Source organism: Oncorhynchus nerka, linkage group LG4 (genome assembly GCF_034236695.1).
Source record: "Oncorhynchus nerka isolate Pitt River linkage group LG4, Oner_Uvic_2.0, whole genome shotgun sequence".
Taxonomy (NCBI): Eukaryota; Metazoa; Chordata; class Actinopteri; order Salmoniformes; family Salmonidae; genus Oncorhynchus; species Oncorhynchus nerka.
In genome coordinates this window covers 80,876,954-80,902,638 of record NC_088399.1, presented here as the reverse complement: position 1 = coordinate 80,902,638, position 25,685 = coordinate 80,876,954, and the positions used below count along the sequence as shown (strand labels likewise).

The 25,685-nt window shown below is 44.0% G+C and overlaps 3 protein-coding genes across 3 annotated transcripts in view; all 3 read left to right on the top strand.

Annotated features, from left to right (window-relative positions):
* Positions 1 to 1,055: 1,055 nt before the first annotated feature.
* LOC135571538 (uncharacterized) lies at positions 1,056 to 2,842 on the top strand. Its single transcript, XM_065018142.1, has 2 exons — positions 1,056 to 1,703; positions 1,817 to 2,842. Exons 1-2 carry the CDS (start codon positions 1,056 to 1,058, stop codon positions 2,840 to 2,842), a joined length of 1,674 nt encoding a protein of 557 aa, XP_064874214.1.
* A 4,960-nt stretch (positions 2,843 to 7,802) lies between these two features.
* LOC115116349 (cytochrome c iso-1/iso-2-like) lies at positions 7,803 to 17,214 on the top strand. The gene is made up of 2 exons (XM_029644824.2): positions 7,803 to 8,014; positions 11,995 to 17,214. The coding sequence occupies exons 1-2, from the start codon at positions 7,846 to 7,848 to the stop codon at positions 12,138 to 12,140; spliced, it is 315 nt and encodes a 104-aa protein (XP_029500684.1). The 5' UTR covers positions 7,803 to 7,845; the 3' UTR covers positions 12,141 to 17,214.
* Positions 17,215 to 22,009: 4,795 nt separating this feature from the next.
* LOC115116347 (collagen alpha-2(IX) chain-like) overlaps positions 22,010 to 25,685 on the top strand; it is a 40,101-nt gene continuing 36,425 nt past the window's right edge. The window contains 2 exon segments of the mRNA XM_065017923.1: positions 22,010 to 22,342; positions 24,369 to 24,443. Of these exon segments, the coding sequence (XP_064873995.1) occupies positions 22,271 to 22,342; positions 24,369 to 24,443 (147 nt within the window). The 5' untranslated portion in view covers positions 22,010 to 22,270.

The window sequence follows — 25,685 nt, the reverse complement described above, 5'->3', positions numbered from 1 at the left end:
CTCAACCTGTTACTGTAAAGGGTGTATTGCAGCAGAGTCTCCAGAGGAGTATACATTGTAGCTAGCAAGGTCTCTGGAGTTCACATTCAGAAGTATTGCCTCACATGAAGAGTGCACTTTGTAGGCTTCCTCCACACAGGCTGGGAAGTCCCCGGCAGAGCGAAGGGAGACACCCCCATTTCCTGGTCCCAGAATACACTGAGACACCCGCAAGGGACACTTCCACTATGGCTACAGAGGAAACATCCTACCTGAGTACTTATAAAATACAACAAACCTAGAATAAATCAATAACAACCTAAAGTCAATCAATATTGATATATTACATTTACTCAATTTTTTTTTTTTTAAAGGGACTGTACTAAATGTGTAAAGCTAAAGCATTACAGATTCCGAGATAGAAATGTGAAGGTGATTTCTGATTTAGCCAATGTTTAATGTGAGTACAGTCTCCACTAACACTGCGATCACACCGTCATTGCATTTTGGTACATCAGAATAAATGAAACGCTGCATTTGCCTCGCAGCATTGCTTTGAACAGGCAGTTGCAGTGCGTTCGGGGGGAGGCATATGTTGGATTGATCAAACGTATGTGTCAAACTGTATGCGTAGACGGCTTGACGGAAGCGGTAGCTTTTTAGCTATTTTACACAGCATTGTATGTCATATAACTAGATAGCTATCTACGTTTTTAAGAGAGCGCTTTTCAATTGGCATCTCTCCCATTGGGTAACTGAAAAACGGCTCTCAATATTTCATGAAATAACTCAAAAAGTGTAAACGGTAGCAATTTATTTCAATATATAGTTTATTTGCCTAAACTTGATCTTCCTCCACATACCAATGTTTTTCCAAACGTTGCTTTTTTGTGTCAACAATTAGACATTGCTCTTAGAGGGGGCTATTTACCCCATAGTACCCTATGTGATGACATCATGTGCATACCTTCAAAATGATTTGGCAAATCATAATTAATTAGAAAAACACTGTTTCCATTATCCTTTGTCGCAATAATGAAATACACCCCTGTAGAGGTACTAAATGTATCCTATATATGCCGTTTCCATTACAGGTCGCAAAGATTTTTTGTTTGTTGTTGCTACATTGGTTCTGGGATGAAGGAGTGATCCAGGGGAGCTTCCCTGGAGGGGAACAAGGAGTGACCGAGGGGAGCTTCCCTGGAGGGGAACAAGGAGTGATCCAGGGGAGCTTCCCTGGAGGGGAACAAGGAGTGATCCAGGGGAGCTTCCCTGGAGGGGAACAAGGAGGGGTACAGGGGAGCTGCCCTGGTGGGGAACAAGGAGGGGTACAGGGGAGCTGCCCTGGAGGGGAACAAGGAGGGGTACAGGGGAGCTGCCCTGGAGGGGAACAAGGAGGGGTACAGGGGAGCTTCCCTGGAGGGGAACAAGGAGGGGTACAGGGGAGCTGCCCTGGAGGGGAACAAGGAGGGGTACAGGGGAGCTTCCCTGGAGGGGAACAAGGAGGGGTACAGGGGAGCTTCCCTGGAGGGGAACAAGGAGTGATCCAGGGGAGCTGCCCTGGAGGGGAACAAGGAGGGGCACAGGGGAGCTTCCCTGGAGGGGAACAAGGAGGGGTACAGGGGAGCTGCCCTGGAGGGGAACAAGGAGGGGTACTGGGGAGCTTCCCTGGAGGGGAACAAGGAGTGATCCAGGGGAGCTTCCCTGGAGGGGAACAAGGAGGGGTACAGGGGAGCTGCCCTGGAGGGGAACAAGGAGGGGTACAGGGAGCTTCCCTGGAGGGGAACAAGGAGGGGTACAGGGAGCTTCCCTGGAGGGGAACAAGGAGGGGGTACAGGGAGCTTCCCTGGAGGGGAACAAGGAGGGGTACAGGGAGCTTCCTGGAGGGGAACAAGGAGGGGTACAGGGGAGCTTCCCTGGAGGGGAACAAGGAGTGATCCAGGGGAGCTGCCCTGGAGGGGAACAAGGAGGGGTACAGGGGAGCTTCCCTGGAGGGGAACAAGGAGGGGTACAGGGGAGCTTCCCTGGAGGGGAACAAGGAGGGGTACAGGGGAGCTGCCCTGGAGGGGAACAAGGAGGGGTACAGGGGAGCTTCCCTGGAGGGGAACAAGGAGTGATCCAGGGGAGCTGCCCTGGAGGGGAACAAGGAGGGGTACAGGGGAGCTTCCCTGGAGGGGAACAAGGAGGGGTACAGGGGAGCTGCCCTGGAGTGGAACAAGGAGGGGTACAGGGGAGCTTCCCTGGAGGGGAACAAGGAGGGGTACAGGGGAGCTTCCCTGGAGGGGAACATGGAGGGGTACAGGGGAGCTTCCCTGGAGGGGAACAAGGAGGGATCCAGGGGAGCTGCCCTGGAGGGGAACAATTAGGGGTACAGGGGAGCTTCCCTGGAGGGGAACAAGGAGTGATCCAGGGGAGCTGCCCTGGAGGGGAACAAGGAGGGGTACAGGGGAGCTGCCCTGGAGGGGAACAAGGAGGGGTACATGGAGCTGCCCTGGAGGGGAACAAGGAGGGGTACAGGGAGCTGCCCTGGAGGGGAACAAGGAGTGATCCAGGGAGCTGCCCTGGAGGGGAACAAGGAGGGGTACAGGGAGCTTCCCTGGAGGGGAACAAGGAGGGGTACAGGGAGCTTCCCTGGAGGGGAACAAGGAGGGGTACAGGGAGCTTCCTGGAGGGGAACAAGGAGGGGTACAGGGGAGCTTCCCTGGAGGGGAACAAGGAGGGGTACAGGGAGCTTCCCTGGAGGGGAACAAGGAGGGGTACAGGGAGCTTCCTGGAGGGGAACAAGGAGGGGTACAGGGGCGCTGCCCTGGAGGGGAACAAGGAGGGGTACAGGGGAGCTTCCCTGGAGGGGAACAAGGAGTGATCCAGGGGAGCTTCCCTGGAGGGGAACAAGGAGGGGTACAGGGGAGCTTCCCTGGAGGGGAACAAGGAGGGGTACAGGCAGTGGGGGTTGGGGCAAAAGAGCCGTGGGGGTTGAGGGATGTTTGGGTCCCAATCGGTTCTGTTGGAGATTCAGGACTCGTTCTACAGGACCGACGCCTTGAACAGCCATGTCACTGGCAGGCGACAGTCATTCTACTTCCATAACTGAGGCTAATGTATAGCACACACACATACATGCACACACACCCACACAAACGTGTGCGTACACACACACATATACACACACACATTCCAAACATCTAGCTGTGAGGTTTCCTTCTACATGAAGAGAGATACCTTACAAATAACAAATAAATAAAGACTCGTTAATTTGTTTTACTGTCAACAAAATAATAATTTGGTTGCAAACATTAATAGCTACCAATTTCTAGTCCCTTTTCTGCCTGCTATATCTTAGTTTTCCAATGTTTCACACAAGTCTATTATTCCTACAACTCTTTCAGTTATTCAATAGGTTTAATAGGCTTACCATAGGAAATGGGTGTGACTCGCATAGCTGGCATCGCTTCCAATATATTGCTCAATCGATGCGCTTATAAAATATATTTTTTTCAGCATGGTGATTCATGGATTATTCAACAGGGAGAATCAGACACACTTGAGAATCAGACACACTTTCATCTTCCAACAGGTGAGCTTCTGTTTGTTGCCTTTACCTCTTCATGAAAACATTTAGACAACTATTATCTATTCATTCGTTTTTTGGAGTTTGTGCTATTCAAAACGTACCAACAACTATCAATTGTAGGTGTTTCCTATTCTCTCTGTTTTTGTAGCCTTCAGTCGAAACCGAAACAACATTTTGTGAATATCTATATAGTTCTCTGGATACAACATTTTTTCCGGATTAAATGTACTTGGTATTTTCCTACCTGAAGTGGGCGTTAACTCAACTTGGTCTCAGAGCATTTCACATTATTCTGTAACTAAATAAGAGATACTCCATTTAGTGTGATATGTTATGTTTTGTATGGTCACCAAGGATACAAGTCAGTATCCATTGGCCATTTATGTCGGAGGATGTTGGGGGGGATGCTGCTCCTTCAGATACGTTTCTGTTTGCTAGGGCATAAGCATCTGCCGACGATTCCAACGGTTTCTAGTTCGAATCCAGCAATAAAAAGTTGGTTTTGAGATTTATGTTTTAAGCCTTTCCAAAACTTTAACCCTTACCTTAACCATTTGGAGTTAATGCCTAACCTTAATATTTCAGCATTATTGCCTGAACTTAACCCTAACGTTAAAAATGAAACTTAAACTTAATCCTAAACACTTTGAAATTTTACATTTGCAACGATTTCGACATTTAAGAAACATTGATGAACATCTAATTAGGGTTAGGGGTTAAGGTTAGGGTTAAGGTTAGGAGTTAGGTTGAAGAGTTAAGGTTAGGGTTAGGGGAAGGGTTAGCTAACATGCTATGCAATTGAAAAGTAGATAAAAGTAGTAAGTAGTTATAAAGTTGCTAATAAGCTAAAATTGTCCATGTTGAAATTCGAACACACATGCTAAACATTTGCATTATACGCTGACCTATCCACCCGACTAACCACCCCCCTTTCACCCTCCACTATGTTTAACAGCAGAGAAAACCCCCTAAATTATAGTTTTTTCAACTTGAAATTTGATTACTTTTCCTAGAGTGACCACAACATTAGAAAAAGTGAAACATCACCTTTGTTCATATTTCCATGAAAGCTGTACAACACCAGGGTACAAAGATTGTCTTATGGTCATTTTTGACCGGGCAGTTATAAAATAATTTACACACCGCAAAAACCACAAAGACACACACACACACACACACACACACACACACACACACACACACACACACACACACACACACACACACACACACACACACACACACAATGAGACATTTAGATTATGCGTGCTACTGATTGAACTCAGCCAGCAGCTCCTGAAGAGGAAGATCACCATGGTTGGCACAGTTAGAAAGAACAAGTCTGAGCTCCCCCTGCACTCCTTGCAACAAGGGGGAGAGAGGCCTTCTTATCAAAGTTTGCCTTCACCCCCCCCCCCCCCCCACCACTCTAGTTTCTTACCTCCCAAAGAGAAACAAGAATGTGGTCCTCCTGAGCACACTGCACAAAACGGCTGAGATCAGTGATCGTGAGGATAGGAAGCAAGCCATCATCCTGGACTACAACCACAACGAAGGAGGCGTGGACAACCTGGACAAGATGATTGGAACTTACAGCTGCGGGAGGATGACTGCCTGCCAGCTCCTGGTCATCTTCCATAACATCACTGATGTGTCCACATATATTGCCTTCGTGATATGGAACAAGATCAACCCTACCTGGATGCCTGATAAGCAGAACAAGAGGAGGGTGTTCCTGGAGCAGCTGGGAAAGACACTTGTAACCCCACAGATTCAAAGAAGAGAGCGCCTCCCCCGCACTGCAACCTCTGCAGCGCTTGTGAAAGCTGTTCAGGTGTCTGAATCTTGTCCTGATCCACCTGAGGCTGCGGCTAGGACAGGCAAGAGAAGGATCTGCCAATTTTGCCCCCCAAAGAAGGACTGTAAAACAAACACTATGTGCTGCACATGTGAGAAATATATCTGCAAAGTCCATGCACACACACTTGCATACTATCCTACATGTGCTAATTAGAGTTGATGGATTTATGTTCTTAAAAAACGAGTCATTAAAACTCGTTTTTCAACCACTCCACAAATTTCTTGTTAATTAACAAACTATAGTTTTGGCAAGACGGTTAGGACATCTACTTTGTGTAAGACACAAGTCATTTTTCCAACAATTGTTTACAGAGAGATTATATCACATTTAATTCACTGTATCACAATTCCAGTGGGTCAGAGGTTTACATACACTAAGTTGACTGTGCCTTTAAACAGCTTGGAAATTACAGAAAATGATGTCATGGCTTCAGAAGCTTCTGATAGGCTAATTGACATAATTTGAGTCAATTAGAAGTGTACCTGTGGATGTATTTAAAGGCCTACCTTCAAACTCAGTGCCTCTTTTCTTGACATCATGGGAAAATCATAGGAAAATCCAAAGAAATCAGCCAAGACCTCAGAAAAACAATTGTAGACCTCCACAAGTCTGGTTCATCATTGGGAGCAATTTCCAAATACCTGAAGGTACCACACTCATCTGTACAAACAATAGTACGCAAATCAAATCAAAATCAAATAAAATGTTATTTGTCACATACACATAGTTAGCAGAACAACTGCAAAGGACCTTGTGAAGATGGTGGAGGAAACAGGTACAAAAGTATCTATATCCACAGTATCGACAGAACATGAAAGGCTGCTCAGCAAGGAAGAAGTCACTGCTCAAAAACTGCCATAAAAATGCCAGACTACGGTTTGCAACTGCACATGAGGAAAAATATCGTACTTTTTGGAGAAATGTCCTCTGATCTGATGAAACAAAAATAGAACTGTTTGGCCATAATGACCATCGTTTTGTTTGGAGGAAAAAGGGGGAGGCTTGCAAGCCGAAGAACACCATCCCAACTGTGAATCACGGGGGTGGCAGCATCATGTTGTCGGGGTGCTTTGCTGCAGGAGGGACTGGTGCACTTCACAAAATTGATTGCATCGTGATATGTGGACATATGTGGACATATTGAAGCAACTCCTCAAGAGAAAATGGCTTAAGGACAACAAAGTCAAGGTATTGGAGTGGCCATCACAAAGCCCTGACCTCAATCCTATAGAACATTTGTGGGCAGAACTGAAAAAGCGTGTGCGAGCAAGGAGGCCTACAAACCTGATTCAGTTGCACCAGCTCTGTCAGGAGGAATGGGGCAAAATTCACCCAGCTTATTGTGGGAAGCTTGTGGAAGGCTACCTGAAATGTTTGACCCAAGTTAATGCTACCAAATACTAATTGAGTGTATGTAGACCTCTGACCCACTGGGAATGTGATGAAAGAAATAAAAGCTTAAATAAATCATTCTCTATTCTGACATTTCACATTCTTAAAATAAAGTGGTGATCGTAACTGACCCAAGACAGGGAATTTTTACTATGATTATCTATCAGGAATGGTGAATTCTGCGTTTTAAATGTATTTGGCTAAAGTGTACGTAAACTTCCATCTTCAACTGTAAGAATATATCACTGTGTTGCCGTTATTGTTTCTCTTCATTAAAATGCATTCAAAACAACTGTCTGCACATTTCTGATACTTTCTTAGGCTATTCAAGTGCCATCTCTTGCTAAAAAAATGTATGTTTACACCGATGCAGTACCTTTAGCGATAATAATAATAAACCCCTGCTTTAGTAAAGAAATCAATGATGACAGGTGTGTTGTAATAACAATGAGTGGTGTCCACTGATTAAATACAGTCTTTCTGCACTGTGAAGAGGGAAAACACAGACATTCATGACGTTTGTGATGAATGACAGGTTGTTTCTTCATGCAACATATATTTGGGGTTTAAAATTCAATTAAGCTGCTATATTTTAGGGGTTTATAGAAGGCGGGTCATTTTTTACCCTTGGGACAAGGGGAGTATACAGAATGTTAAGACTACACAAGAGTTAAGTAACCTTCTGTCTTATGTAACCATACCAAACATAACATATCATACTAATTTGAGTAATTTGGATTTACATTTACTATAATACGTCTAGTCTATTAGACCAGGCTGGTTAATAACTGGGTTCTCCACTGTGCAAGGGGCGAAAATGTTCCACACACAAAATACAGTGACATCATTGGGAGAAATGGGACATGTCAGTACTAATCGAGGACATATATCCTGACATCTTGACATAGGTTATATATTGGTGTCACGAGGCTACATGTAACTACACTAAATGTAGCTTGTTTCCATAATTGCTACTCAACCTTTGTTTTATTTAGGCAGACAGCAGAGTTCTCTTTCTGTCCAGGACAGAGAGCAAGTTGCAATGGGGGACACAGAGAAAGGGAAGAAGGCTTTTGTCCAGAAGTGTTCCCAGTGCCACACGGTGGATGAGGGGGGACGACACAAGGTGGGACCTAACCTCTGGGGCCTGTTTGGCCGGAAGACAGGACAGTCACCTGGATACTCCTACACACAGGCCAACACCAACAAGGGTAAGGGTCACTCGGTGTGTGTGTGTGTGTGTGTGTGTGTGTGTGTGTGTGTGTGTGTGTGTGTGTGTGCGTGCGTGATTACATGTGTGTGTCAGTGTCAATTTTCATAATTAGCACATCTGTATGATGACACTTTCTCTCTATCATAAGATTTTTTTAATTTATTTTTTTAACCTTTATTTTACTAGGCAAGTCAATTAAGAACAAATTCTTATTTTCAATGACGGCCTGGGAACAGTAGGTTAACTGCCTGTTCAGGGGCAGAACGACAGATTTGTACCTTGTCAGCTCGGGGATTCGAACTTGCAACCTTTTGGTTACTAGTCCAACGCAAGATAATCATAAGAGGAATGGTTTGACAATATCTCATGTAGTGGATACCAATGAAGTAATGTACAGTAGCAGTGTGTGATTGTCATTAGTGGAGCACTGGTACATTTCCACTATGTCTTACAGTCTGACTGTCAGATGCAGCTAAATGTCTGGACAGGCAGGATAGACTGTCAAATACAGCTACATGTCTGGACAGGCAGGATAGACTGTCAGATGCAGCTAAATGTCTGGACAGGCAGGATAGACTGTCAGATGGAGCTACTTGTCTGGACAGGCAGGATAGACTGTCAGATACAGCTACATGTCTGGACAGGCAGGATAGACTGTCAGATACAGCTACATGTCTGGACAGGCAGGATAGACTGTCAGATACAGCTACATTTCTGGACAGGCAGGATAGACTGTCAGATACAGCTACATGTCTGGACAGACAGGATAGACTGTCAAATACAGCTACATGTCTGGACAGGCAGGATAGACTGTCAGATGGAGCTACATGTATGGACAGGCAGGATAGACTGTCAGATGGAGCTACATGTATGGACAGGCAGGATAGACTGTCAGATGGAGCTACATGTATGGACAGGCAGGATAGACTGTCAGATGGAGCTACATGTATGGACAGGCAGGATAGACTGTCAGATGGAGCTACATGTCTGGACAGGCATTATAGACTGTCAAATACAACTCTTTCTTGAACTGCATTGTTGGTTAAGGGCTTGTAAGTAAGCACTTCACGGTAAGGTATTCTACACCTGTTGTATTCGGTGCATGTGACAACTAAATTTTGATTTGATTTGATACCTGAACAGTAAAATATAACAGTAATCCTAAGTGTGGAGACTGAAACCTGAACAGTAAAATATAACTGTAATCCTTAGTGTGGAGACTGAAACCTGAACAGTAAAATAGGGTAGAAAGCCTTACTGTGGAGACTGAAACCTGAACAGTAAAATAGGACAGTAAGCCTTACTGTGGGAACTGAAACCTGAACAGTAAAATAGGACAGAAAGCCTTACTGTGAGGACTGAAACCTGAACAGTAAAATACGGCAGAAAGCCTTACTGTGGGGACTGAAACCTGAACAGTAAAATAGGACAGAAAGCCTTACTGTGGGGACTGAAACTTGATCAGTAAAATAGGGCAGAAAGCCTTACTGTGGGGACTGAAACCTGAGCAGTAAAATAGGACAGAAAGCCTTACTGTGGGGACTGAAACTTGATCAGTAAAATAGGGCAGAAAGCCTTACTGTGGGGACTGAAACCTGAACAGTAAAATAGGACAGAAAGCCTTACTGTGGGGACTGAAACTTGATCAGTAAAATAGGGCAGAAAGCCTTACTGTGGGGACTGAAACCTGAACAGTAAAATAGGACAGAACCCCTTACTGTGGGGACTGAACCTTGATCAGTAAAATAGGGCAGAAAGCCTTACTGTGGGGACTGAAACCTGAACAGTAAAATAGGACAGAAAGCCTTACTGTGGGGACTGAAACTTGATCAGTAAAATAGGACAGAAAGCCTTACTGTGGGGACTGAAACCTGAACAGTAAAATAGGACAGAAAGCCTTACTGTGGGGACTGAAACCTGAACCGTAAAATAGGGCAGAAAGCCTTACTGTGGGGACTGAAACCTGAAGAGTAAAATAGGACAGAAAGCCTTACTGTGGGGACTGAAACCTGAACAGTAAAATAGGGCAGAAAGCCTTACTGTGGGGACTGAAACCTGAACAGTAAAATAGGGCAGAAAGCCTTACTGTGGGGACTGAAACTTGATCAGTAAAATAGGGCAGAAAGCCTTACTGTGGGGACTGAAACCTGAACAGTAAAATAGGACAGAAAGCCTTACTGTGGGGACTGAAACTTGATCAGTAAAATAGGGCAGAAAGCCTTACTGTGGGGACTGAAACCTGAACAGTAAAATAGGACAGAAAGCCTTACTGTGGGGACTGAAACTTGATCAGTAAAATAGGGCAGAAAGCCTTACTGTGGGGACTGAAACTTGATCAGTAAAATAGGGCAGAAAGCCTTACTGTGGGGACTGAAACCTGAACAGTAAAATAGGACAGAAAGTTTTGAGAATGACACAAATATACATTTTCACAAAGTCTGCTGCCTCAGTGTCTTTAGATATTTTTGTCAGATGTTACGATAGAATACTGAAGTATAATTACAAGCATTTCATAAGTGTCAAAGGCTTTAATTGACAATTACATGAAGTTGATGCAGTGTTGGCCCTTCTTTTTCAAGACCTCTGCAATCCGCCCTGGCATGCTGTCAATTAACTTCTGGGCCACATCCTGACTGATGGCAGCCCATTCTTGCATAATTAATGCTTGGAGTTTGTCAGAATTTGTGGGTTTTTGTTTGTCCACCCGCCTCTTGAGGATTGACCACACATTCTCAATGGGATTAAGGTCTGAGGTGTTTCCTGGCCATGGACCCAAAATATCAATGTTTTCTTCCCCGAGCCACTTAGTTATTACTTTTGCCTTATGGCAAGGTGCTCTATCATGCTGGAAAAGGCATTGTTCATCACCAAACTGTTCCTGGGTGGCTGGGAGAAGTTGCTCTCGGAGGATGTGTTGAGTGTGAGTGAGACCACTCCCTTGGCTGAGAAGCAACCCCACACATGAATGGTCTCAGGATGCTTTACTGTTGGCATGACACAGGACTAATGATAGCGCTCACCTTGTCTTCTCCGGACAAGCTTTTTTCCAGATGCCCCAAACAATCGGAAAGGGGAAACATCAGAGAACATGACTTTACCCCAGTCCTCAGCAGTCCAATCCCTGTACCTGTTGCAGAATATCAGTCTGTCCCTGATGTTTTTCCTGGAGAGAAGTGGCTTCTTTTCTGCCCTTCCTGACACCAGGCCATCCTCTAAAAATCTGCACCTCACTGTGCGTGTAGATGCACTCACACCTGCCTGCTGCCATTCCTGAGCAAGCTCTGTACTGGTGGTGCCCCGATCCGGCAGCAGAATCAACTATAGGAGACGGTCCTGGCACTTGCTGGACTTTCTTGGGCGCCCTGAAGTCTTCTTCACAACAATTGAACCGCTCTCCTTGAAGTTCTTGATGATCCGATAAATGGTTGATTTGGTGCAATCTTACTGGCAGCAATATACTTGCCTGTGAAGCCCTTTTTGTGCAAAGCAATGATGAAGGCACGTGTTTCCTTGCAGGAAACCATGGATGAAGGAGGAAGAACAATGATTCCAAGCACCACCCTCCTTTTGAAGCTTCCAGTCTGTAATTTGAACTCAATCAGCATGACAGAATGATCTCCAGCCTTGTCCTCGTCAACAATCACACCTGTGTTAACGAGAGAATCACTGACATGATGTCAGCTGGTCCTATTGTGGCAGTGCTGAAATGCAGTGGAAATGTTTTTTGGGGGATTCAGTTCATTTTCATGGCAAAGAGGGACTTTGCAATTAATAGCAATTACTCTGCTCACTCTTCATAACATTCTGGAGTATATGCTAATTGCCATCATACAAACGGAGGCAGCAGACTGTGAAAATTAATATTTGTGTAATTCTCAAAACCATGACTGTACATATAAGTACACATCTTCATTACAAACCATGTTTCTCACTGTCTCTCATTCTCCCTCTCTCTCTCTCTCTGTTCCTCTGTTGTAGGTATAGTCTGGGAGGAGAAGACACTAATGGTCTATCTAGAGAACCCTAAGAAGTACATCCCAGGTACCAAGATGATCTTTTCTGGTATCAAGAAGAAGAAAGAGAGAGAGGACCTGATAGCCTATTTAAAGGATGCCACTTCGTAGACAGACACACAGCATGCACACACACCATATCATACTGTACACACACACACACACACACACACACACACACACACACACACACACACACACACACACACACACACACACACACACACACACACACACACACACACACATTTCCTTCCTATTTATGCACACCTCTCTAACACACACCTGTCATTCTCTGCTAACTTACTCCCACTCCTGGTACACATGTTCTTCTGACACACCCAAGGACACACCTCAATACACACACAAACACACAACACACACTACTGTACACTACCACACACACTACAACACACGCTACCATACACACTACCACACACACACACACTACTATATACACTACCATACACACTACCACACACACTACCATACACACTGCCATACACACACACTACTGTACACTACCACACACACTACAACACACACTACCATACACACTACCACACCCACTACCATACACACTACCATATACACTACCACACACACACTACCATGCACTACCACACACACTACCACACACTACCATACACACTACCACACACACTACCACACACACTACCATACACACTACCACACACTGCCATACACACTACCACACACGACCACACACACACGCTACCATACACACTACCATACACACTACCATACACACTATCACACACAACCCTACACACCACCACACAATACACAGGAGGTTGGTGGCACCTTTATTGGGGAGGACGGGCTTGTGGTAATGTCTGGAGTGAAATAGTTGGAATGGTGTCAAATACATGAAACACACGGTTTCCATGTGCCATTCCAATGTGCGTTCAAGACATTATTATGAGCCTTCCTTACCTCAGCAGTCTCCTGTGATACACTACCTTACACTACCATATACTAACATGAACAAACATACAGCATTCATCTTGGAGGAGGCTGAATGTTACGGATACAGTTATCCTGTGAGTGTGTGTGTATCCTGTGTGTGTTTCTTTTCTCTCCTTCTCCCCTCACAGGTGAAAACCATCACTCCCCAATCAGTCAACAATCAATCATCAATCAGAAGACACACCTCCTCCTATTTCCTACCCTATCACAGTTCCTTCCCCATGGTTTAAAAACCCCATCATTTGTTTGCTCTGGAGCAATCTCTAGCTCAATCTCTAGCTCAATCTCTCTGTAAATGCCATGTCTGTAGGTCTCTGTGTTTCACTCTCGCGTTTTGTCTTAACCTCTCTTTTGTTTAAGCACCTCCATAGCACTTTGTCATCACCTGTGAGTATTGTTTTTGGTTATGGTGTTTGTGTTTGTTTGCTGGTGGGAAAAGGGCAAACCAAGACAAGTCGCCCATGGGCATACACTACCCGTAGGTGAACTTTGTTAAATACACTAGTTAGAACTGGGCGGACCACCAACTGTATTTTTGGTTAGTTAGTTAGCTGTTGTTAAAGTAGGCTAGTCTAGCTTAGGGGTGTTTTTGAATACTTATTGTTTCTTTTCTTGGGTCCAGCTCAGCCCCTTTTCCTGCTCCCCCCATTACCGTGTGTTTATAAATAAACCTAGAGTTAGACGGTAGATTTCTGTTGTCGTGGTTATTTCGTTCACACTTTTACTTTGTCACAATAATAATTTGCATGAGTTATGTTACGGGTCTCATTACCATCCCCCCTAGACTGTCGGGCCAAAAGGGATTCGTAACATAAGTGGAGCCTCGTCCGGGATCTGTCATAACTGACACCCATGCCGCTCATGTAGATTGTTGTAGTGGTATAGTTCAGTGTTGAGCGTCATAGCTGAAGTAGCATTAGTGTTTGCTATATATTTTTTTTTGGCACTTGTGAAGTAGTGTAAAATGACTACTTTTGATTTGAGATCCTTTTTGGATAACCCTTCGTGGGAGGTTTTTGATAAATGTCGTAGAGTTGATTTAATGACCTTGGCTGACCATTATTCAGTATCGATTCCGCAGAGTTTAGTTAAGGCGGAGGTTAAACGGCTAGTATTAAATGTATTGTTGGAAGAGCAGGTGCTTGTGTTACCGCTGCCTGAGTCTACTACCCCTGTAGGGGATGTTGCTGCTCCTGTAAGCCCATTGGTGTCTGATAATGAGGGAGAGGCTAAAACACCAGCCACATTGTCCCGTTTTGATCCACTCTCCCCACTGTCAAATGGTGATGCCAGGAGGGATGTCCGTTTAGCACAGTTCCAACTGGAGGTGGAAGAGAGAGCCCAAATTAGGCAAGAGACTCTCCAGTTGGAGATATGTAAAATAGAGGCAGAAAAAGAACGAGAACAACGGCATTTGGAGATGTGTAAAATTGAGGCAGACAGAGAACAAAGGCAGTTGGAGTTCAAAATGCGCCAGATGGAACTGGAGGCAGAGACAGCGAGGCTAGCCTCCGGTCCTACTGTGCCTGTTTGTGAGCCGTCCTCACCTACTGTGTGATCAAACATGTTTGACATTAGTAGGCAGATTGCCTTAGTACCTTTGTTCAGAGAGTCAGAGGTTGACTCCTATTTTTGTGTATTTGAGCGTATAGCCGTAGCATTGAAATGGCCTGAAGAGGTATGGTGCCTATTACTTCAGTGTAAATTAACTGGTAAAGCCCAAGAGGTTTTGTCAGCGCTACCTCTAGAGGACAGTTTGAATTATGAAGTGGTCAAAGCTACTGTTCTTCGTGCCTATGAGCTTGTGCCTGAGGCATACCGACAGAGATTTAGGTCTCATAGAAAGTCTTCTAGTAAGACTTATGTGGAATTTGCTAGAGACAAGGGAAATCTGTTTGATAAATGGCATGCTGCTAGTAAGGTAACTGATTTCAACTCTCTCCGGGAGTTAATCTTGTTGGAAGAGTTTAAAAAGTGCTTACCCGAACGCATTGTAGTGTACCTAAACGAACAGAAAGTATCCTCCCTGGCAGAAGCGTCTGTGTTGGCAGACGAGTTTGTGTTGACGCACAAGAGTGTGTTTTCGGCTCAAACTGAGAGTAGAGCCACTGAGTTTCCTACCTTTAGCCCTAGTCGGCCAGCAGTAGTATATCAAGCACGCCAGAAGAATGAGCGTCCCTGTTTCTATTGTCATAAAGTAGGACATATGATTAATGATTGCTTCCTGCTTAAACGCAAACAAGGGATGCCTCTTCGTGCCAAGCCACCAACAGGTGTTGCTCTAATTCGTACGGTTGTGAGGTCTGCAACAAAACAGGTGCCTCAGGGTAACTGTAGTTTGAAAGTCTCAGTCCCCGACCGCAGTTATGAACCATTCATTTTCGAGGGGTTTGTGTCCCTAACGAATGACGAAGCGTCTCAGCGACCGGTTAAAATCCTTAGAGATACTGGTGCGGCGCAGTCGTTTATATTGTCTGATGTGTTGCCCTTATCTGACGATACATACTGTGGTTCCAGTGTGTTAGTGCAGGGTATTGAAATGGGTTTTGTCCCAGTGCCATTGCACTTTGTGAAAGTACACTCTGAGTTAATCAGTGGAATATTCAGAGTGGGGTACGCCCTATGTTGCCAATGAAAGGTGTGACCTTTATAATGGGTAACGATATTGGCGGAGGAAAGGTAGTACCAGTATTGGAAGTATTGGATAAAAGTGACCACTCTCTCTCGAATGAGCTGGCACAGAGTTATCCACATGTGTTCCCGTTTGTGCTGTCACTCGTGCTCAGGCACTACAAGAGGGTGACGTGATAGATTTGTCGAACACTGTTCTGTTCAAAGAGGTTGATCAAGAAGATGGATTGTGTGATACCTCTGAGAAGCTGATCACCTCTGACAAACAGCCCAGGAAAGAATCAAAGAACGTTGAACTTATTGCTGATGCAATACAGTTACCAGTCACTCGTGAGCAGCTGATTGCTAACCAAAAGGTTGACAACAAGCTTGCTAAATGTTTTTCTAGTGTTGTCTCATTGGAAGATGTGAAGAAGAAGAACGTGGCTTACTTCATTGATGGTAATCTCCTCATGCGTAAATGGAAATCCCATGTTGACGCGGATGGAGATTGGAATGCTGTTTACCAAATAGTGATTCCTACAGCCTTTTGACAAAATGTGTTATCCCTTGCTCATGATCACCAGTGGTCTGGTCATTTAGGAATCACAAACTTATGATCGGATCCTTCGACATTTCTTTTGGCCGGGTTTAAAACAAGATGTGGCTCAGTTCTGTCGGACATGCCACACATGTCAGATAACAGGAAAACCAAATCAGGTTATTCCTCCCGCTCCTCTTTGTCCCATACCTGTCATAGGTGAACCATTCGAGCATGTGGTGGTTGATTGTGTCGGACCGTTACCGAAGACAAAATCGGGTAACCAGTTTTTGTTAACGATAATGTGTATGGCTACAAGATACCCCAAGGCCATTCCTCTGAGAAGGATTACAGCCCCGGTAGTGAGTAAAGCCTTAATAAAATTCTTCACGACATTCGGGTTACCTAGGGTGGTACAAAGCGATCAAGGTACCAATTTCCTATCCAAGCTCTTCAGGCAGGTGTTAAAATCCTTGTCAATTACGCACTCACCCAGAGTCTCAGGGTGCACTTGAAAGATGGCATCAGACACTGAAGTCTATGCTACGTAAATATTGTTTGGAATCTGAGAAAGATTGGGATGAGGGAGTTCCTCTAGTTTTGTTTGCTGCTCGTGAAACTGTGCAGGAGTCCCTAGGTTTCAGCCCGGCTGAACTGGTGTTTGGTCACACAGTGAGAGGACCAATGAAAGTCCTTAAAGAACAGTTCTTGTCCCAAGAGTTGTGTACCAGAGATGAGAATGTGTTGGACTACGTTAGTCGCTTTCGTGAGCGCCTACACCAAGCTTGTGCTCTCGCAAAGGAAGCTCTATCTTCCTCACAGAGGAGCATGAAAAGACACTATGATAAAGAGGCTGTTTCTCGTCCACTACAGCCAGGTGACCAAGTACTGGTGTTATTACCTGTTCCAGGATCTTCACTGTCAGCTCGTTTCTCGGGTCCTTATTTAATTGAAAAGAAAATAAGTGAAACTGACTATGTGCTTCAAACTCCTGATAGACAACGCCAATCTCGTGTGTGTCACATTAACATGTTGAAAGCTTACCACACCGACCCATCACACAGTTAGAGAGTTCAAAAACAGAGGAAGGTACTGCTGTCTCCTCTGCTACTACTGCTATGATAGTGGACTGTCATATTGATGATGTTGATGGCTTGGAGTTGCGCAATACTCAGCAGCAGTGTGTTAGATTGCCCAACTCAGAAATGTTGCTGTCTATCCAATCCGGTCTGGTTCATTTAACGGATGGACAGGCCAATGATATTGTGAGGCTACTACACAGTTTTCCATGTCTCTTTAATGACGTTCCTACTCGCACAAATGTGTTGGAACATGACATTATTGTTGGAAATGCTACACCTATCAAGCAACACCCATATCGTATCAACGCTTCCAAGAGGAAGATAATGAGGGATGAGGTGAAATATTTGTTGGAGAATGACCTGGCTAAGCCAAGTTCAAGCCCTTGGAGTTCTCCTTGCATTTTGGTTCCTAAACCTGATGGTACGTCCAGGTTATGTACGGATTATCGAAAGGTAAATTCTGTCACAATGCCAGATTCGTTCCCGTTACCCCGACTGGACGACTGTATCGACACTATTGGTGCTGCTAAGTATGTAACTAAGTTAGACCTCTTAAAAGGTTACTGGCAGGTTCCGTTAACTTCACGTGCTTCTGAGATTTCTGCCTTTGTGACCCCAGACAACTTCCTACAGTACTCAGTCATGGCTTTTGGGATGCGAAATGCACCAGCCACTTTCCAACAACTGGTTAACTCCGTATTAGCTGGCGTTCCTAATTGTAGTGCATACCTTGATGACCTAGTGATTTATTCGTCTGAGTGGACAGATCATGTTGACTCGCTAAGGGTAGTATGTGAACGGTTGGCAGCTGCTTCTCTAACCCTGAACTTGGCAAAGTGCGAGTTTGGGAAGGCTACTGTTACCTATCTCGGTAAAGAGGTTGGCCATGGACAGGTGCGCCCTGTTGATGCCAAGGTCTTGGCTATAACTGCATTCCCTGCCCCTACCACCAGACGAGAGCTACGCCGCTTTTTAGGGATGGTTGGCTACTACCGTAGCTTCTGTAAAAATTTCTCTGCTGTAGTTGCTCCATTGACCGATTTGCTTAGTCCGGCTAGATCATTTGTGTGGTCCCCTGATTGTAAGAGAGCTTTTGAATCAGCGAAAGCACTCTTATGTAGTACACCTGTACTTGCTGCTCCAGATTTTGAACAACCGTTCAAACTTGAGGTAGATGCTAGTGCCAGAGGTGCTGGTGCTGTTCTACTGCAGCAGGACAAGAGTGGAGTGGATCATCCCGTTTGTTATTTTTCACGTAAATTTAATAAATGTCAAACAAACTATGCGACAATAGAACAAGAAGCTCTTGCTTTGTTGTTGGCTCTGCAATACTTTGAAGTATATATTGGTTCCAGTGCCCTACCCGTGATTGTATATACTGACCACAACCCCTTAGTTTTTCTCCACCGAATGTACAACCAGAACCAGCGCCTTATGCGTTGGGCGCTGATTGTACAAAATTATAATTTGGAGATCCGCCACAAAAAGGGTTCTGATAATGTGTTGGCAGATGCTTTGTCTCGTGTGTGAAAATGATTTCTGTATGTTTTGCAAGGTTGTGAGTATTCATTGAAATACTGTAGTCGCCACCCCTAGGGTTGCTCTTTTAAGGGTGGGAGTGTTACGGATACAGTTATCCTGTGAGTGTGTGTGTATCCTGTGTGTGTTTCTTTTCTCTCCTTCTCCCCTCACAGGTGAAAACCATCACTCCCCAATCAGTCAACAATCAATCATCAATCAGAAGACACACCTCCTCCTATTTCCTACCCTATCACAGTTCCTTCCCCATGGTTTAAAAACCCCATCATTTGTTTGCTCTGGAGCAATCTCTAGCTCAATCTCTAGCTCAATCTCTCTGTAAATGCCATGTCTGTAGGTCTGTGTTTCACTCTCGCGTTTTGTCTTAACCTCTCTTTTGTTTAAGCACCTCCATAGCACTTTGTCATCACCTGTGAGTATTGTTTTTGGTTATGGTGTTTGTGTTTGTTTGCTGGTGGGAAAAGGGCAAACCAAGACAAGTCGCCCATGGGCATACACTACCCGTAGGTGAACTTTGTTAAATACACTAGTTAGAACTGGGCGGACCACCAACTGTATTTTTGGTTAGTTAGTTAGCTGTTGTTAAAGTAGGCTAGTCTAGCTTAGGGGTGTTTTTGAATACTTATTGTTTCTTTTCTTGGGTCCAGCTCAGCCCCTTTTCCTGCTCCCCCCATTACCGTGTGTTTATAAATAAACCTAGAGTTAGACGGTAGATTTCTGTTGTCGTGGTTATTTCGTTCACACTTTTACTTTGTCACAATAATAATTTGCATGAGTTATGTTACGGGTCTCATTACCATCCCCCCCTAGACTGTCGGGCCAAAAGGGATTCGTAACACTGAACATACTGAGAGGATTCTCCACTCGTATTCATTTGTCTTCCTGTTAATGTTTTATACTTGTTCTAGTGTTAAGGCATGTGCATAGTCACTTTGTTCTTGTTGATGTCTCTTTTAGAAAAGGTTGTGGTCTAAGAAAGTGGTTGTGTTTCTAATTACGGTTGAGGAATTTTCCAGAAAACTCTGAACAGATGAATTATAAAAATAGAGCCGTTTAAATGCAAAAGCCTGAATCTTTCTCAGTCACGTAGGGTTGATCCTAACTTGAGAGAGATGTGTAATATGAGCTTGTGCATCGTACCTACATTGGTGTGTGAAATCTCAGCAAAACTTTTGAGTACAGGGATCTCAAGTTAGAATTCAATCAAAAGTTATGCACACTCAAGTTTTCTGTTTTTTTGTCATTTTCCGTTTGTTTCACAATAAAAAATATTTTGCATGTTCAAAGTGGTAGGCATGTTGTGTAAATCAAATGATACAAGCCCCCATTTTAATTCCAGGTTGTATGGTAACAAACTCTGAAAAATGCCAAGGTGGTGATTACTTTCGCCAGCCACTCTATCAAGCGATGTCTTTGCTGAGCATCACGCTTCTTAATGTAATTGTTTTATTTCTTTATATTTAACATTTGTCCTGAGCTGTACATTTGTGATATTATCATATTATGCTGCTTTGCTCTGAAATGTTTACTACTCTCTCAAATGGGTTTCATCCATAATGGCCGTCAATTTTTACCTTGTTTTTAAAAATCTATTCTTGTTAACGTCAGATTATGCAATGCCTTTTTTAAATTCTAAGTTTTCTTGCAAGGAAAGAAAATATGCTTGTTTAAAATACGATTATTGTGTACCATGGTTCTAGACATCAACAGGATAGGCCTAGTAGGCACTACTGTCCATTGGGAATGCATTGGCAACTTCAATGCCAACTCTGGAATATGAACCGCAAGAACTAGAAATGACCAGCAGAGAGCAGCATTTCATCACAAGAGAGAGCAGACAAGACCTAGATGCAAAAACATGAACCATACTGCCTCCTAGAGGTCAACTGTAAGAAGTGATAGCATATCTGCAACGAACTAAGACATTCATGTGATTTTCAGTCTCATTTTTTAATCAGGAACTATTACAGTTGGAGTCATCTTTTCAATGCCTTTGTCAAGCATTCCCTTTCTCAGTGTAAAGAACGCAACATGTTTGAGTTACATTAGTGCAGTAGTGGAAAAAGTACCCAATTGTCATACTTGAGTAAAAGTAAAGATACATTAATAGAAAATGACTCAAGTAGTAGTAAAAGTAATCCAGTAAAATACTACTTGAGTAAAAGTCTACAAGTATTCAATATACTTAATTATTAAAAGTAGATGTAATTGAGATAAACTTTTGCTGTTGTCCAAATACTTATTTTCCACCATAATATAAATTCATTAAAAATCCTGCAATGTGATTTTTTTGATTTTTTTTTCTCATTTTGTCTGTCATGGTTGAAGTGTACCTATGATGAAAATTACAGGCCTCTCTCATCTTTTTAAGTGGGAGAACTTGCACAATTGGCGGCTGACTAAGTACTTTTTTGCCCCACTGTATATCTGATTTGTATGGACCAACATCACATGCACACCAGCACTCAATGTGCACAAGGAGCAGCTCGAGCAACGACAGCATGAACACCTCATCCAAAAACATTTTGATGAATATAAAATGTTATGTTGTGATGAAAATTATCTGCCTCAGCGACAATTATTTTTATAATTCAATGGATGTTTTGTGCACAAAGGTGATGAAATAAGTGTCTTATTAGGAATTTTCAAATCTGACTTCTCTATGTGGCCGTCTACGGGAATTGTCTTTCTGGGCTGGGCATCAGTACCGAAGCGAAACTGTAGAAGCAGTGGAAACTGTACTTCTAAACCGAAACCCTTGGAAAAAACCCTTGACGAACACCAAAACCAACAAAAACGTCACAAAATGTCATAATATATTCAGCAACTGTTCCGAACTGTTTTGGATGGGATGCATGCAGACGCCTTTACACCTATCCAATCTTGTCAGACCCACACGACTAACTAGGGGATAGGGGGCGACTGACTGTAGGATTGGGGCATGCCACTCAAGTTTCAATCACTTATGAACTCCCCTTCCTCAGGGCGGAGCTAGATAGCATTTGTGTCCAATCAGCATGTGGGAATCTGGCTGTGTGTGTGCATATTCATGAGCAGTAGCATTGTTTGTCCAATGAGATTGTGGGAACCTGTCTATGGGGATATATTATTCATGAGGCAGCGGTGTGTACAAGTGTTTCTCAGTGTGTGTGTGTGTGTGTGTCTTGGTGTGTGTGTGTTTGTGTCTCCATGTATGTGTGTGTGTGTGAGGGGCTTTCAGGAGCTCCTGTGTTCACTGGGGCAGGCTGTAGGGCTGCGTTACACCTCTCTCTCATTCCATCTCTCCCTCCATCCAACCATTCCTCTACACCACTTTTACTGGGTGGAATCTTCGGGGCTGTGCACATAGCCCCCATCCCCCTTTGGATTCCCTAACGTTTCTGTCCCGGCTTGAAGGAGAAGACAGGGGAGAGCGGGAGAAAGCAAGAGAAGAGAGGATTTAGTGCTGAGGAGAGAGAGAGGGAGAGGAGAGAGGGATCATGACTGGACTCTCGGCTGTGTTGAAGAGCTGGGTCGCCCTGCAGACTCTGTGCCTGGCTCTGGCCCAAGTGGTGAGTGGAGTGGACAGGGGAGGTTAGGGGTGTACCCAGGCTGGGTTGCTTCTGGCTGGGGTATGGTGGGATAGAAGTCCCCTTGGAGAGAGGGACTAGTGGTGAAGGTAGATGGGGACTCTACTGTGCTTGGTTTTGTTGTCACACTGGCTAGTTGTGGTTGGAAAAATACATTTTGGAATTGGGTTGTTTCAGAAAAGTGAATGACCTCAATCTTGTTTCAGGGCTTGAGTGTATCATCATAGTCATAACATTGTTGTAATGATGAGTCTAGAGCTGCATGAAGATCAGTTGTGTAGTGTGTGTATTTGTGTGTGTTGTGTGATGTGGCATTGTACATACATATATAGTGTATCTTCCTGCCATGGACTATGTGCCTTGATTCTGTGGATGACGTTTCTACCTGAATACAGATGAAGAATTGGAATGTCTCCTTTATTCCTGAAGAGCAGTTGGAGGGGAGACAAAACCATTTCAAATGTTTTTCAAAAAGGAGATTCAGGACAGAGTCATCAAGGGAGAGCGGCACTTACACTGGAATTCAGCTGGACACACACACACACACACACACACACACACACACACACACACACACACACACAGGCCGTGTATTCAAGACTCTCATGTGTCTTTACTGCGAAGCCCCCTATTCAAACACACACACACACACACACACACACACACACACACACACACACACACACACACACACACACACACACACACACACACACACACACACACACACACACACACACACACACACACACACACACACACACACACACACACACACACACACACACACACAGAGAATGACCGACCTGAAGATGCCCTCCAGTAAATCACACCTACGTGCTATCCAACAGAAAGTTACCAGTGGATCTGTCTGAACAAACAGGACCATTGTATTGAATTCCCATCCTTATTTATAAATGATTGGCAGAATTCTGGAATACATCTCCACACAGTATGAGGATTCTGTGTTGTGACTGCATAAGACTGATCGATTCAAGGAACTGCATTTCCAAAGGAAGGGGATGGGATGGGGGGAGTGCTTTGGTAGACATCTTTCCTCCCCCTACCTACTACCTTAGATACATGGTGACAAATATTTTTGTTTTACACCCATTTTGGAAGCAATATACTTATTACAGGATGTGAGATTTTTTACAATTCTATATGAAAAAAACCCCCTCATTCATCAGTCATATTTCTTTTCATGAGCTCTGGATAATTTGATTACATTTCTTACATTGTTCCAAATACAGTCTTAGAAAAAAGGGTTCCAAAAGGGTTCTTCGGCTGTCCCCATGGGAGAACCATTTTTGGCTCCAGCTAGAACCCTTTTAAGTTCCAAATAGAACGCTTTTGGGTTCCTTGTAGAACCTCTGTGGAAAGGGTTCTACTTCGAAACGAAAAGGTGTTCTACCTGGAACCAAATAGGGTTCACAAAGGGTTCTCCTATGAGGACAGCTGAACAACCCTTTTAGGTTGGAAGAGTGTAGGCTACCAGTGGTATTGGATTTGTATTGGCCTTACATGCTTTTTCAAAATGTAATGGGTATGGGGGATGTTTCTAGGTGATTCATTCACTTCAAGTTTATGATGCATTTGTCTTGTTTCTAGGATTATATTCACATGAAATATAACATTTAATTGTAGCTATTAATTCTCATTTGATCATGTGTGATTGTCTCATGTGACGTTGCTGTGCCTCATTTATCAATTAGGACTATCCAAACATTGGTTCAAAAAGCACCTGGTTCAAAACTAGTCATATCTCCATTATCAGAACTAATCATGTCTCCATTATCAAAAGGCCTACAATAAAATGACACACACAATCCCAAAACATGTGAAATGTTTTACTGCATTACAGTTATCTCACATGTTCTTTATAGTATGAAAATAATATGTATCCAATTGGATGAATACCAAAAAGTGATACATTCTAAGGCCAGGTAATTATCTACAAAACCTCTGCACACTTCTAAACGCTCCATTTTGTTTTCATTTTTTCCAGAGCGGTCCTCCAGGACCTCAGGGCAATCCCGGCCTGCCTGGGCCCTCTGGCACCCCCGGGTCCGACGGCATCGATGTGAGTATTACCTCCGCTTCGCCCTGAGCCAACAGGTTGTCACAAAGACGGGCATTGTACCCAATAGAGCGCTCTGAGGTAGTACAGCGGTTACACCACCAGGGGGCGGACGGAATGAAAACACAGCGGAACAAAAGAGCTCTGTTTCCCTCAGCGAGAGAGGTCTTTGAGTTGGGGGCTTTACCTCCTTCCCGAGGGAAAGGTTCGGGATCATATCGCAGTGATGTGATACCTTTGAGGTATTCTCAGTCTAAACAAAACCATGTTCTGAAAACATGTTGAGAATAGTGAATTACACCATGAGTGGACAAAGGAAGAAACTAATGGTGATGCCAAAACGATTGTGATGTTAGGCATGCTTTAATCCAATGCAATTAGTTGAAGAGCCGTTTCATCCCCAAAGCCAGGTAGATCTACTGTTAAAGATAATGCTTTAGGATTATGTCAATTCCCCCAGTCAGTTGGACATTCCCTATCTAACTAATGGAAGGCTATGGACTGGCAGGTTGATGTTTGATGTGAACATGGATCCTCTCTTGTGGGCTGGAACTTGGAATAGCTTTTGAGGGCTCCGGGGTCAGATATTTATCTGCTATGGTATGTGATGTCACCAAAGGGTGGGCTGTAATAAGAGTGCTGTGAAACACAATTCTGGCCAACTGTAGATGCTGGCTGCATTTCATTCCAAGAAGGTTGTTCCATCCCATCTCCCCTTGTTCACTCTCCTTTGAAGACCTGAGTGGACTAGGGTAGGTGTCAGCAATAGCTCCAACTAGTTTCTGCCATATATACCTATCCAGTCCTATCATGATTGGAAAGTTCCCTCACTCCACATTGAGGGCGGAGCAAACATGAGCTGTCAATCATGGCTGGATATAAAAAAAAGCAGTTTCCCCCTCATCTCCACCTGTGACAAAATGACACTTGCAGATCTGTATGGAACTGGATAGGTGTATAAGCAATAGGTTGATGTCACTACTAGATACTATGCATCTCAGTGGTCTAAAGTGGCTTCCTCTCCTTATCTGATCTTTCTTATTCCTGATCTGAAACACTGGCTAAATGAAAGCAATATTAAGGGCGGGTTACACTTTATTTTAACGGTCCATTATAAACCATTTAAAACAATTGCACACCATTTAGGGTTAGGTTAGAGTTATGTAAAGGTTAGGGTTAGGGTTAGGTTAGGGTTATGTAAAGGTTAGGGGTAGGGTTAGGTAAAGGTTAGGGTTAGGTTAGGTT